We start from the raw sequence: 15,375 nt of genomic DNA, 5'->3' as shown, positions 1-15,375 counted from the left end.
CAAAGGGACAAAACAATGAGAAACACCCACAACAATCAAGTATAGGTCCAGAGGGCACTTTAAAAAAAAAAAAATGTGCCAACTTTCCCATGAGGTGTTAGCAGCTCCTTAAAACTCAACTGAGGTAGATCAGAAACATACCTGGGGCATTTGATGATATGCTAATTTACTCACAGCTCAGCAGATTGACGATTATTTTTTTTAAGGCTTGAAAAATATGTGGTAGCATAAGCACTTCTTCTAGTGCGCTTTCTCAAATGTGTGTCTTTGAACACTAAAAAATAACCTATGTCAGTACTTTATATATCTGCTACTGATATAAAAAGTATGAAACACAAATATATCGCAAGGTGAGCGGCCCAAGGTTTCACCTCCTCTGTATGCTGTTAAAATTCTACCATAGCCAGTCCAGATGTGCTTTGTTTAAACTAAAATGAAAACCCCAGGATGCAGAGTGAGGTCCCATCAGGGCACCCAAAGAGCTGTTGGGGTGGGAGCCCGTCTCAGAATGCACACACATCTCTTTTGTGTCAGGAGGCTGCAAGAGGGAACGCAGGAGAGGGTGCCAGAACCCCAGGGAGGGTGAAGAAGCACTGCAGAATGAGGTTTTCCCTTCTTGTTTTTATTTCAAAGTGGAGAGAGCTTGACAGGGAACGCCGTCATTGGCCTGGCCTGCTCTCGGGTTGCTAGTTCTCTCCACGCTTCCCATGGGCGGTTCCTCCATGCTTTGCCCCCCCCTTCTCTCGTGTCCGAACACTGTTGAAGGGGTATCTTACATCCCCGCTGTGGAGCACAGTGAGGACCCAGACGAAGGCTGACCAAAACCAAAAACACTGAACACTGCAGCCTTTCTTCTGCCCTTCCCACCTCTATTTTTTCTTTTCTTACATCCTTCTCCCCGGGGCATTTGTTTTCTTGTCATTATTCTTTCGCTTTTATTTTTCTTGGGTTTCCAGCACTCCAGCAGCTGGCTACATGTGGGTTGATGGGGCCTTTTTCGGGTGCTTTCTTCATCTGAGGCCAAGAGAAAAAATTGAGTGAATTTGGGCTGCATGCGGGGGCTGCTTCAGTGCCACTGACAGGTGAGATGGGTGGTGGCAGTGAGCGACCCGATTTCCATGAGGGATGTGTGCGTTTCCGTTCCTGGGCCAGAAGGCCAAGTAATGATAAAGGGACAAGCACACACACAGAACTACTTCTAACCAAGTGCTTGAGACGAGTGTGGGCATAGCGCCTGCAGCTTTAGTTTGCCTCTTTCTGCTGGGAAGTGACGGCCGCAGGGCAGCGGTGTCTCCAGAATTATTGCATCTTATTTGTGGCATGGTTATTGGGTTGGGTATTGGAGAGAGAAGGGTTTAGTGAGCTAGTGTGCTGTGCAGTCAGGCAGGAATCATAAGTGCTGCCACCGTGTTTACTCCCAGGGCCGACTCCAGACTTGGTTTTCTGCCTTGTCGGCAGGGGGTCTCTACCCAGTGAGTCTCCTGGGCCCTGACTCAAGATGGGCTCTCCTCACCATTTCCTTGGCATTCGCAGAACTGAAAAATGAGGTCATCTAACTTCGCAGATGCCACACTGAGCAGGACACGGGAGAGGGGTGCAGTAGAGCTAAGTCTCTGAGCTGTTGCCCCCCATAACCTAGGTTGTCTCCCTCCCCTTCCACTCCCCTTCAGTACCGCTCATTTGAATTCCCCTCATTTCTCAAGGCACAGCACACCCCAGACAATGTAAGCATTCCATTGTCAAGTTGCCTGCCTTTGTTTACTGCCTGCCACCTCCTCTGGGAAGCCCTCACCACTTTCCCAGACTGACTCTCCACTCCCGAAGGTCTGTGCTCTGACCTTGCCACATGCTCTATTCCTACTGCTGGCAGGACCCCTCCTCAGCACCCAGCAGAGGTCTTGGGCACGGAAAGTACTCTGCAGATAAAAGGAGAGACAGAAATGCATGGGGAAGAGGGCCAGTGGCCTCCCCGCTGACCCCCAGAACCCGGAGCAGCAGCGTGAGTCATTCCTCCTGCTCCCTCCCAGACACCTTCCAGGCCGCGGACAACTGGCCCCATCCACTTTGCTGCTGCTTCCACTTTCCTTCTGACTTTGGGCAAAAGAGGAAGGACACCTTCCCCCTTATACTTGGAAATGGGTTTCAAGGATGGATTGGCTGAGCTTTGAGGTTTTCCCCTTTAATAATTTTTACATTAGTTGTTAGGATTTAACAGCATTTTGCTACTTTTAAGAAACAGAAGAGACCAAACCCTCCCCCTGCAAAGTTCCTCTCTGCAGGAGTCCCCTGCCGCACTGAGAACATCATTTCAGCAGCAAAGCCTGGCCGCTGGCATCTACATGCGGTCGAGCACCAGTGTAGCTCGGGGGTCCCCAAAAGGGGCACTTCAGCCATTCTGTCCCCCAGAGGACCAAAGGGTCCTGTCAGAAGCCTTGGTGGGAGCAGGAGATAATCAGAACTTGCTCCGTGGTCCTAGAAGTTTACCCGAAGCACCTCACCAGGGATGCAGACTGACATACGAGGATGCTCATTACACCACTTCAAGTCAGCACAAATGTGGGAAATGCTACATTTCTAACAGAAGGGGAACAGAAGAGCATTGTGACATCAATCCCATCTTCAAAAAACATGTAATGATGAGGGGATCCACCCGTCTGCTCTCTCACAGGAAAAAATACTGAAATACCTCAAAGGTTAAGCAGTGGTTAGACCTGTTTTTTATGCTCTGTATTTTCTAAATTTCTACAATTACCCACAATGTACAGATTACTTTAATAATCAGGGATGAAGAGAGACCCGACTCACCCAGGGCGTGCCATGTGCCACCACACCAGCTCCAGCGGGGAGGGATTTGGATCTCAGGTCTCTGGGGCTGGAGGGGTACCCCCAGGCTGCGGGAAGTGGCTTCACTTTTAACTCTAATACGACCACCACCACCACCAGCAACCCCAGCTTGTTTTTTCACTTTTCTTCATCAAATCCCCAAGCGACTGCATCCTCTCCTTCACAGAACATCAAGGCCCACAGGAAATTGAAAGTTATGGTTTTTATATCAAGGGCACATGTCACATATTGGATTTATTCAGGCCTGAATACCGACAACAAAGATCAAATACAGTTAAGGTCACGATGGTGCAGCTTGGTGTCCAGACTCGAGGCTTCGTGATTTGATTTGGAGCGGACTTTTGAGAAGAGCCTCTCTGTCGCTGTCCACTGATGGGCTCAGTTCCCTCATCAGGGCAGGTAGTGCCTGGCGGGACATGAACCAACGCCAGCCTTGCCCAGCCGCCTTAGGTCCTGCTTTGGACCTCCTGCGTGGTCCCCTTCTTTCACAGGTGAGCCCTGTCCGGCCATTGTACTTCATTGCACTATTCTCCAGACTGAGTGTCCCAATCCTTCCCAGCTCCTCAGATTTTCCAAAGACCACCAGCTGGTTGTACCCAGGAATGCACACCTAGCACTTTATTTCGCTGCACGGTCTTTTGAAGGGAAACATGGACTCTGAAACCAGGCTTCCCTGGGTTCCCATCACAGCCCTGTCCTTTAGCAGGTTCGTGATTCTGGCAAGTGAGCGTCTCTGAGTGTCAGTTTCCTCTAAAACATGAGTACTGAGTACAACAGACATCAAGTACTCAGCATGAGAAGAGACTCAATGCCAGTTACACCCTTGCCCCACTGAAGCTTAATTCCCTTTCCTCTTTTCAGAGACCAGACGATTTAAGCATTCCATTGTCAAGTTGCCTGCCATTATTTTGTTAAATGTTTTTGAAAGACCAAACTCATCTTAGAATCTCTGCAATTAGAAACTTACGTGAATCTTTTTAAGCTCCTCAAGTCTGAGAAAGTGAAAGTTCCCAATGTTATACGCGAATGAACAGATGGGGAAAGAAATCTTGAGTCTGATTACCGCTTGTACTAACATTTGTGATAAGGGTGTCCAATGACGTGAAAGTTTTAAATCTCAGCGTCAAAGAGAAAGAGATGGTATGGTAGGGTTTTTTAGGTTCTGTGGCCAACCCTGGAAAGGCCGTATGTTTCTAAAAGTGCAACTCGTTTCCTAATTTTTCCAGAGTACTAACGCTGATGTATGGAACTGGCTGTTTTCTGCAGTCTCACAGCCAGACACACAACACAATGTCCACATTCAAGCTGGGAACAGAACACAGAACCTGCTGGAAGCTGGGCTTGTCCTGCTCCTGGTGAACTCTGGATCTGGTTTCGTGTTGGCCTGGCTTCCTGTTGCTTTCAGTTTCTGGTTTTATACCTTTCCCTCACCTAATTAGTTACAAAAACTCAGGCCTAGATGGAGACTAAGTCCTGATATGGTTGGAGTTTCTATGCCTTTCTGCTTCTTGGGCAGTTTAGGTTTTGTTTCCCCCATTTTCTGACAAGGTGTGAGTAGTGCTGGGGCTCAGGGGTAGTTGGATTTTTAATGATCCATCTTGCAACAAGTCCCCTGTGAGAACGAGGACATGAAATGTTTTGGTAACTCTTCATCCACAGAAAGGGACCCTACTAGGTGCTCAGTGAATGCGCTGAGCTAATAAACCGGGATATGAAGCATGCAGATGCAAATTTCTGGCATTTGTGAACCAGACTTCCTAACATATTGTTACTATTACTTGGAAACTTGACAGCCTTTCTCTAATGGTCATAAAACTATTATTAACTCTCTTTCAAGTAGCTTAAAACAATTATCTTTCATGGTTGTGTGGGTTGCCTGGCTCCAGCTAGGCAGTTCTCGCCGGGGTCTCTCGTGGTTGCAGCAAGATGCCAGGGGGGGGCTGCTGCATATACAAGTTGGCTGCTTTCCATGCCTGGGCCTCTGGGGGGATGGCTGGAATAGCTGGGGGCTGGCAGGGCTTGTCTACCCAGCTGACTGTATTAATGGGTCTGATTCTGCCACTATCACTGCCTTCTTCATATCCCATTGCAGCAAGTTTATTCCCCTAGACTAGTGAGGGGTTTCCGGACTGACGCCGGCAGGACGAGGGCGGAACGTGCACGGGGACCTTGATTCAACTCCCTGGATTCCACACCTGGCCAGCGGGTCGCTGTTTGGCGCCGGCACCCCAGGTTCCACAAAGATCAGCAGGCCTCCCTACCCTCAGGCGTTTAAAGTCTGTGTGTGCGCTATGACTCTGAGAGAGGAATGTAAACAGAACCACTGAACACACTGTTGAATGGCAACTCCCAATTTCTTCTAGAACCGTGAAGCACGTGCTAACAAATTCGTATCACTCACAAATATCACTGTGCTAGACGCCCACGATACAGCGGCAGAAAGCCCACCCCTATTCTCTGAGCTCACAAAGGGCATCTTAAGAAAGAGTAGAAGACAGCTATGTTCGCCTCCTTTAGGTGGGGCACAGGACTGGGCCCGCTGGCACCAGATCCAGGTGATACTTCAGGAAACAGACCACCCCCAGTGAGGTGTGCTCAGCAACTTCATGGCTCAAGCTTGTTCCCTTTCCCTTACTCCCTAATCTGGCAATAGCTGACTTGGAAATTTTCCAGGACCTATGCTCTAGTATCGCCTCTGCCATTTATTCTTTCTTACACCTCACTAATTGGGATGAGCAATAGTAATTGTTTGTTAAAATCTACAGAGTGATTCTAGGCATGGAGTCTTACACAGACTATACCAATTAAAAGAACTCCAGAACGCATTTTGATCTTTTACGTATCATTTAAGATTTGTACACCAATATGAAGTTTGGAATTCTCATGTTGCTGAGACTTCCACAATCTGAAGATTTTTAGTGTCCTGTAGGTTTGGAATGTAGTCCATAAATAAAAGCAGGGCCTAGGCTGCTCTTAGGTACTTACCTGTGGGCAGGTCTTGTCTCTGGGAGCTGACTTAATGCCGAGTAGGAAGCCGACACAAATTCTAGGCAACGCAGGGATTACTATCAGTTCTTGTCCGTTTATACACATCTTGCACTCTTTTGCTCTAACCTGTGTTTTCTTTAGAAAGATGGGGGGGGGGGTGCATCCTGAGGATTTTTTTTAAAAATATATATATAACTGCCCATCTTTAGCATTCTTTACAGTGGAAAAAGAACTCAGAGGAAGCAAAGATCCAAGCAGAGGAACTGTGCTTCTACAGTCTGTGAGTCTTAAAACATATTTTACATAAAATGTGATGTCAGTCCTTTCGTTTTCAGATTGAGGCATATTTGGAATTGCCTTGTTAGCTGTGAGCATGACCCGTCTGCACAGCTTGCTCTGTAAACAGCTGCCATCCAGGAGCTGACTGCCGTGCAGATGCGGTTTTCCCCAGCCTGACAGACAGTATGACTCCATCTAATATGTGGTCTTCTTCTCTTGTCCACAGAACGTGAATGGCATAAAGTACCACGCTAAGAATGGTCACAGAACACAGATCCGTGTGCGCAAGCCATTCAAATGTCGTTGTGGTAAGAGTTACAAGACAGCTCAGGGCCTGCGGCACCACACAATCAATTTCCATCCCCCGGTGTCAGCTGAGATTATCAGGAAGATGCAGCAATAACATGCTGGTCATAACTGTGCCAAGAAATCCTCACCAGCAGTTGCTGATTTTGAAAACAGCCACCTTTTTTCAGGGGAAGCATTCAGCAACCCTTTAAGGAATTAAATGCATGCTTTAAATTTTTTCTGTAATTTTGGAATGATGTATCTTTGTAGAGTTAATGATTTTGTACATTTGCACATGTAATCATCATACCCATTTTCATTACTTTGATAATAAGGTGCTAAACAAAAAAGCTCTAGGTTCTTCAGCACATTTCCCCCAAAACAAAATATGACTGAGGGCATGTTGCATATTATTTAGTTGTATTGCAGTGATAGCAACTGGGGGAGGAGGGGCTGGCACTGAGGTTTTCTTTTCCCCAAGATTGTAATGTGATTGAAGTTGTTTTTCAACACATCAACTCACTATGTTCAAAACCAAAATAATACCTTCATTATCAAACTGGTTACCATGCCTTACATAATGGAGTTAGTATTTGTGAGTAGAAAGACTTTAGGTAATGGAAATATAAATTAAGAATGTTTAACATAATATGCTAAAATATTTTCATATTTAAATAACATACATAAATGGTGTGCTTTCTGTGTTTTGTATTATCTTGCAAGTCCTTTTGCCCTTTAAAAAGCTGAAAATCTTGCCATCTGACTTACCAATTATTTTAGTGTTATCAATGGCATTTTTGTACAAAATAGTCTCTTCAGTTCAATCTTCAACAAGCATCCCCTTGAGTGCCTGCTGAGTACAAGGGGATCGATTTATGCCTATTAATATTTGCAGACCAAGATAACAGTTTAGTGAACTAGTTATCCTTGAAACCTGTTAGGAAACTCTTTGAAATACGTACAAATTTTTGTGTGAAATTTAGTTCTATCTTCATCTTTAGGTGAAGTTTTAAAGCACTTTGTAGTTCTCTATTGCCAACAGATTTAATGTTTTATGTGTTGCCAATTCTTACAACCACTGCCCTAACAAACCTGTGGGTTGCAAATAAGAATTAAAATTCCACACAGTTCAAAGAAACATTTTTGTTAAAGCCCCTATTGCCTCTTCTTCATGCTCATTGTGTTTTTAGTGTTTTTTTTTAAAAGGCCCTTTTCCTATCACATTGTAGATGTCTGTATTCCCATTGTAAATGTCTGTTTAGCTTTATAAAACAATTTGCTGAAATATGAAATTGAGCCTTATTGACAATTAAGTGCTTTCTTGCAGCAGGTGGTCAAAGGAGAAATGACTAATATGTGACCCCTTAGAATAACCTACGTCTGGACCATTCCTGAAGTCTTTCTCACCAACAATACCATCATGCCTTGAGTGTTCTTTTCTCCCAAGTGCTATTCCTTAAACGTGAGTGTTTACCAGTTGCCTAATTATGCAATAAAAATTGCTCTGAGATTGCCAACTGCTCACAAAATTGGTGAAAAGCAAACTCACACTGCTTATAACTTTCTTCCCATGTCCCCATTTGATGAGTCTTACAGCTGGAAAGCAGGTGTCCCTCCTTGCTTTTTTCAGACACTTTGAAAGGATGACAATTCTGTTAGCCAGATGGGTAAGCTTCTATCTTCTTCAGTTGTGAACCCCTTATAATGAGGGGGTTTTAAGTATTTATAAAGACACTGCCCTCTGAAAATTTCCTCAGCTCTCTGAAGCGTGGTCTTGGTCCTGAATATACAGTGTTACGGTGTGTGTTTAAAAGGGTGATCCAGACATGAGCAGCCGTCCGGTGCCTAAGGCGGCCCTACTTGGCTATTTCGTATCTACCTATAATTGACCAAGATGTTTTCAGGCCAGCAATTATTTAGCTTCGCTCCTTCTAGTGCAAGAAACTGCAGGCTGGATCAGTAGTTCAACAGCTAAACAGTCATAAAATATCATTGTGCATGTTAACATTTCTTTCAACTATAAAACAAATTCCGATTTCTATTTGCTCATTCATTGTGACAGTATTACTAAACCGGTAAGGATGGGAATATTTTGTTATACCGTGTATAGTGAATGTATTGTACTGTGTCTGTGAAAACTGTGCTTTAAATTATATTTTCATATGTTTTGTTGGGGACAGAGCACATTAAGTTTGAAAGCGACAGAGGTTTTAGAACTGAAGGCAACTTAATGAATCAAAATTCCTGTCAAGAAAAGCTGCTTATAAATGTAAATTAAATCACATTTAAAATAAACTGTCTCTGACCCAAAATAAAAATGGCTCTTTATTGTCATTAGTATCCATTATGAAAAGCCAGTATCAAGTTTACCACAGGAACTAATATATCCACTCAGTGCCTTGGTCTACCTGGGGCTGCCCCCCGCATTTTTTACAGAATTCAGCTCACACATGAAAACTGTATTTAATTTTTTGCTTAGATTACAATGCATTGCTTTTTAATCCTTAATAGTTTTTGCCTAACAACAAACAGGGCATCAAAATATGGGAGGCCAAAAAGTGATAGAAATGTGAAGAGAAATGAATCCACTACTTTTCTTGGAGCTGTCAGCACCCTCTTAGCAGTCACGGACAGATCCAGCAGTTAGAGGATCACTAAGGACTTAGTGAACTCAAGGGCATCATCAATTAATTAACCTGCATCCAACAACAGCGGAAGACACAATGTTTGAACTCACACAGAGCATCCACTTCCTGAGAATATAAATCATACAAAGCATGATCTCAGACCACAGTGGGATTAAACCTATTTTTGAAATCATTACAAAAATCATTACATTTTTGAAAAACACCAAAATACTTAAGATTAAAGAAAAATAATTAATTATAAGTGTGGGGCCAAAAACTATTTAGACTAGTAAGATGAACAATCAATCATCTCACCAGTAGTAGTAGACTATATTGTTCGAAGGTTTTAAAGTAAGCACGGTCTGGAATCATTAATGTAACAAAAATGCTCCTATCACTCAACATGTTTTACTCGAATACATTCTGCTTAGCAGGAAAGTAAAACATGGCATCTTCAATACTGCTGCCCCAGGTATGCCACGTCCTAACATCTGGCATTTGACGACAGCCTGACACTGTTTTTCCCTTGACTCAAAAACCTTTTTAAAGGATTCCAACAATATACAAGTTGTGTCCCAGAAAGAAATACAGGCAACATGATGTGTAATGCAGTTCACATACAGCACCCAAAATGCCACCATGCTGAGTATAAGCTTAACATCTTAAACAGCTCGTTTGCTTATTAGGACAAGCAAGTATTTTTATAACTACAAAAGCAGCAGAACCAAAAAGTCAGAACTTTATATTCTTAACATTCATGTTATAAAACAAAGGAATACAATACAGTTCAAAAACTTAAAGACACAAATGGGGGAAAAAGATGTTCAAGATGCTCGAGTTAAGGAAAAACTATTGCAAATAAATTTGACAATGAAATTACCTCCAAAAATGTGTGTCCTCTTTAATGTTAATGAGAATACTATACACAGCAGAGACATAACTTAAAATACATTGCTTTGATTTGGGTTTATGTATTACATTTTTAGTCACCTACTAAGAATTTTATTTCAGTTATATTCTCATCAGGAAAATGTGAAAAAGATTTATTTTCTGTGATTTTATGCCACAAACACCATTATTTAGATCATTTAATATGAAACGATTGTACTCATGTATCTTGTTCCGTTTTCCTACTAGAAATACAACTTTAAGATGGCTTAAATATAGTAATTCAGGTTATTCTAAAATTTTTTAGTAATCAATTAGCAAAATATGACTTCCATTAATTCCCAAAGCAAACATTTCAAATGTGAAAAGGGTATTTGCTCTACTGCAAGCATGTGATCTCATTCTACATACACCTCCATTTCTAAAGAGGGTTAAAAACCATCATCTCATGGGCTAAATTATGCAAGTTTCTGTATTCAAAGAATTACTTTGCAAGACTATTATGATAAATTTTTTTATTACATAATATTTAGTAGTCATGCTCAATCAACAAGGTCAACAGAAACTTGTGGATAGTCTAAATAGCACATTATACATACATGTTTGCAGTGCAGAATATGAAAGTAATCCTTGTTTGCTTTAGTCATATAGTTTTGCAAACTAGGGAATAAATAAAGATACAAACAGACAAGAACTTCTTTTCTTAAGCAGGTAAGATTGAAAGAGGTTAAAATTATATTTATTGGTAAGCCAAAGGCTGACCCTGACCCTAGTAACACCCAACTCAAAGTAGCTCTTGGTCAGAAAAGTGCAGTCGCGGGCACAGGAAAGTGATTACCTGTGGCCTCCTCAGTGGTCTGATGATTTTGTTCAACTCCTCAACTGTGTTATTAACCCATAGAAAAGGTAACTACTCAAAATTTAAAACATTCTGGTCAAAATGGGTGTGCACATGCCTTTCAAAGCCCTGCTGGTCGTAGTCAGGCGGGAACTGCTCGCTGCACACTGGGCACACCTTCCAGTGACTTTCAACGTGCTCTTCAAACTTGCTCTGATCATAGTTGGGAGGGAACATTAATTCACAGAGGGGGCACTTCTTGTGAACATCAAAGCTTGAAGAAATAGGAAAATGAAACAATTACGTATTTCTAATAAACTAACAACAGATTTATTCAAGATGTGACAAGGTTACACTTAATCTAGTTAAACTGATTCACACTAAACTTACCTTGAAAGCCTTCAGTTACTCAAGAAACCTTTTTCTGCTTCTAAATGCTTGCTATTGACAATTGTATAAACCATTTACAAAAGTTTCTAAACTGAGTTTTACAATTAGACTGGCAAAGAAAAATCTTTTCTTCATGAAAATCCCCAAAATACAATCACATTATGTGAAATGAGGCTTTGTGACAAGAAGTCTTCCCTTTTTAACAGAAAATGGCTTCTGAAAACCTACAAAAATTCATACAACTTCTAATTTCCCAAGTGCTCATTTGATTTCACAACCGAGTGTTTGTCGCACTGCGAGCAAAGGGGACCATGCAGTAGTCACTGGAGAGCAGGTTAAGCCAAAGCACTGCTGGGCCCCACGCCAAGAGTTTCAGATCAGAAGGTACGAGGTAGGGCCCTGATCATACACATTTCTAACAAGTTTCCAAGGAACAAACTTTGAGAATCACTGGTCTGTCTAATCCAAATTCTACACAAGAAAGAGAAAAATTACCTGGAATCAAAGCAAAAGCCTGCTCCGTGTACACGCTTACTTGCAGGATCTGGAGCAGTGGACACATTCTCATCTTCCTGGCAAAAAATAATTTTGCAACTTTTGAGAAAAGTGAAACCAAACACAAGTTCCTTAATCAAGTACAGTATAAAGAAAGATTACACTTTTAAAATGTTTACTTCTATTATTTAATTATATCATCACAAAGAAAATATTTTACATAGTATTTCGCTATGGATTTTGCCTTCTTGAAATAAAAAGCAGCATGTGTGAATGAAGTAGCAATCAGTAGACTTTTCCGAACCGACATGCAGGTAACTTTATTCCATAGAAATTTTAATACTACATTATCTTCCCTATTATTCTGATGTAATTACTATTAATTTGCAAGACAATCTTTGACAACATATGATTCATAAATAAATGAAAACTGGTTGATATATGAGTTTGCATGTATATGGACTCAGGCACGCGCGCACACAGTAAAATGCAACTGGAAAACCATGTCAAAACAAAGCAATGCACCAAACTACAGGCCTCAAAGCCCTGTTGTGAAAGAATAAAATTCAAAACTAAGTTATTTAAGATTGTCAATGAAGACGCCGAAAAATGTGTAAATCCGAGTGAATCTGAAAGAAAACACTGGTGTGAGTTTCCATGCCTACATCCTGTGGTCACTTTTTAGAGAACTGTACATGGTGCATCAACAGCCAGAGACTCACTTTACGTCAAAGCAGCCACATCACAGCCATTGCCCATCTTGTCTTCCCCTGAGCAGCTCTGTTAGCTGCTCTCCTTCCCGTCATGAACTAACAGCACATAACCAGGCAGAACAGGCACTAATGAAAGTCCTTATTTTGTTGGGGGGTCATGCTTATCCCAGAGCTGCTGTTAAGAGGGCTAAGGAGTCAAGCCTGTCCCAAGTGCATGTGATAGGAAATTCAATGTGAACCAACAAAAGACAAATTGACTTATGGGGGGGGGGGGGGTACTTGACTATTTTCTGATGGTTACCCCCCTCCTGAATGGTCTAAGGGGTTGAGAGGCTTTTTTTCTGCTGTTCATCAAAGGATGAACTTTTGTTTGCATTTATGATTCCCTTAGGATATAACTGGGCAAAGGAAAACAGGACAGATAATGAGGAATTGGGGAAAATAAGACAGGTACTTTATATACTTCAAAAATTAAGTCTTCAAGTACCTAAAATCCAGAGCCTTGAAATCTGTAGGTATAAAGAGGGGAATGACATAGTCGAATATGCTAAACTTAACATGCAGGACAGTAACAGTATCTGCTTAAACAACTACATATCAGAAACAAAATTTTCTCCTTTTTCTTTGAAGTAAAAAAAATTTGAAATTTTGAAATGCTGTTTAATAATGGGAAAAGATAAAAAGGTCTTGATATTCTACTTTTCAAAATTCTTGGTGATATTTATAATAAAATGTAACTTTCTAGGGGCCAAAAATCTTACAACCTCCTGTCCCTGTTTTAATAACAGCTAATAGCTTACACCAATTTACTGCTTCCATGAATCAGCTAACCGAGTTTGCCGCTAGCTAAGTCAGACTAACCTATCAAACATGTGAACCCTGCTCGTAAAATATCGGAGGGAAGAGAGTAATTTATACTTAGTCCTAAGTCATATAATTTGGTAATGATGACCCTATTATTCTGCCATCTATTACCTAATAAAACACACACAGGGACTCAAGAGTAGAATTCTAGATATTATGAAACATAACATGTTCCTGTGAAATAAGAAATCACCCACTCAGAGAATATTTCAAAACCAGAAAGTATGTGGTCAGTTCTATGAACAGCCAATTCATATAATAAAGTCTGTTGTGATCTTAATATGCAAAATGGCTTGTCAATTATCACTCACAAATACTACATTTATTCTATTTTACTCACCAATTAGTTTCCAAAACCATATGAGATTAAATACAAGTAATTAGGTGGGACGTGAAGCTATTATGGCAGGCCCACTGCCAGCAACAAAAAATGGCTACTGGTAAAAAGAGAAAAGCAGAGAACTCAGAACATCCAAGAGTATTTCAGCATTGGATCACACAGCTTTACATCTTAAAAGAAAATGACTCCATCTTTAATGTTAATTTTTAAATTTATAAACTTGAGCCATCATGGTTAGGCATTCTTTAAGAAGGCAGAGAATCATGCATTCCACTTTAGAAAGATTTCTACCCAAAATTACTAAAATCAAGTTTTATAACTGAAAGTTGTGAACCCAAAGGAATTCTGAATAGCAAGTTTTATAGTATTAGTACCTAGTATTTTAACTAAACTGTTAAAATAATCTTGTCAGAAAATTTTACTGGGACTACCACACTGAAATCTATTCCAAATAATTAAATCTTACTTAATTTTTAACAGCATTTTAATCTGTATCAAAACTTAAACCACCTTACATTGTTCATCTACCTTTAGACCCATCAGCACAATACTATTTCTATTACAAACTGGTTTTCAAGCAAAGGAAATAAGCTATGGTAAACTACTCTATTTGAAATTCAAAAACTTTTCATTAGATGTCCAACTCAAAATCTAGTCTATAAAAAAAAATTGCTGTTTTCTTATCAAGTATATAACCAGCCTGAATATTTGAAATAGAATTAAAATAGGTTAATGTCTTAGACAGTAAAATAGGGTTAATCATACTGAATTCGAAATGCAATGATTGTAAAAATACAATTCCCATATATGATATATGTAGCAATTCCAATTCTGTCTGTCTATCCAAAAGAACTGAAAGCAGGAACCGGAATGGATCTATTTGTACACCTATGATAACAGCATTACACCCAAAAGGTGGAAACCCAAATGACTATCGATGGAAACATGGATAAACACAATGTACATACATAAAATGGAGTATTATTTAGCCTTGACGAGGAAATTCCGACACCTGTTAAAACATGGCTGAATCTTGAGGACACTATGCTAAGTGAAACAAGCCAGTCACAAAATGACAAATACTATGATTCCTCTTAAATGAAGGCCCTAGAGTAGTCAAATTCATAGAGACAAAGTAGAACAGGGAAAGGGAATGGGGAGTAGTTCTTTAATGGGTATGGAGTTTTTGTTTTGCAAAATGAAGAGAGGCCTGTTACTTGACAATGAACGTTACTTAACGCTATAGAACTATACACTTAAAAACAATTAAGATGGGAAATTTTATGTTATGTGTACTCTACCACAACAACAAAAATGCAATCATGATCAAACCAGCAACACAGACTCAGGAGCTAATGTCTGAGCCCTGCCACCTGAATCATTAGGCTCCAGACAATGAGACTATATATCATCAGCATTTCCCAAACTGTGCTGTGAAGAACCTTTGCTAGCAATTATTAATTGAAACACTTAGCTGTCATTCAGGAGTTAGCAATGAATGTCAAGGAAGAAAGGTCTACCACTTAACGAATAAAACTTTTACTAAGTTGATAACAATTACTTTAGCTCAAAAGCATTCTTTAGGTAACTAATGTGTATTTGCCAAGGCCAAAACAAAGTCAACACATAAGAGAAAATAGAGTACCGATGACTCTGGGTAACTATATAAAACTCGAGAACTAACTTGGTAATATTAGTCAACATTCTGCTTTTTCTGAGATGTTGCTCTTTAAGCTCTGCCAAACATCCTTTTCTGGTAATATATCATGTCAATGAAGGAATATCATTGAACTATATGTAACTTAAAGGTATTAGAAAGCA

At 40.7% G+C, this 15,375-nt stretch overlaps 2 protein-coding genes across 9 annotated transcripts in view; one reads left to right on the top strand and one right to left on the bottom strand.

Annotated features, from left to right (window-relative positions):
- Window positions 1-8,717, top strand: part of JAZF1 (JAZF zinc finger 1) — a 307,297-nt gene extending 298,580 nt beyond the window's left edge. For both annotated transcript variants that reach the window (XM_074340922.1, XM_019726161.2), the window contains exon 5: window positions 6,338-8,717. In XM_074340922.1, the coding sequence (XP_074197023.1) occupies window positions 6,338-6,514 (177 nt within the window). In that variant the 3' untranslated portion in view covers window positions 6,515-8,717. The remainder of the gene's footprint in view (window positions 1-6,337) is intronic.
- TAX1BP1 (Tax1 binding protein 1) overlaps window positions 8,707-15,375 on the bottom strand; it is a 72,797-nt gene continuing 66,128 nt past the window's right edge. For all 7 annotated transcript variants that reach the window (XM_074340916.1, XM_074340915.1, XM_019726154.2 and 4 more), the window contains 2 exons: window positions 11,638-11,714; window positions 8,707-11,026 (listed from right to left, as the gene is read on the bottom strand). In XM_074340916.1, the coding sequence (XP_074197017.1) occupies window positions 10,825-11,026; window positions 11,638-11,714 (279 nt within the window). In that variant the 3' untranslated portion in view covers window positions 8,707-10,824. The remainder of the gene's footprint in view (window positions 11,027-11,637; window positions 11,715-15,375) is intronic.

The sequence above is a fragment of the Rhinolophus sinicus genome, linkage group LG09, assembly GCF_036562045.2.
Source record: "Rhinolophus sinicus isolate RSC01 linkage group LG09, ASM3656204v1, whole genome shotgun sequence".
Taxonomy (NCBI): Eukaryota; Metazoa; Chordata; class Mammalia; order Chiroptera; family Rhinolophidae; genus Rhinolophus; species Rhinolophus sinicus.
The sequence above is the reverse complement of the archived record's forward strand: the minus strand, read 5'-3'. Positions and strand labels throughout refer to the sequence as shown.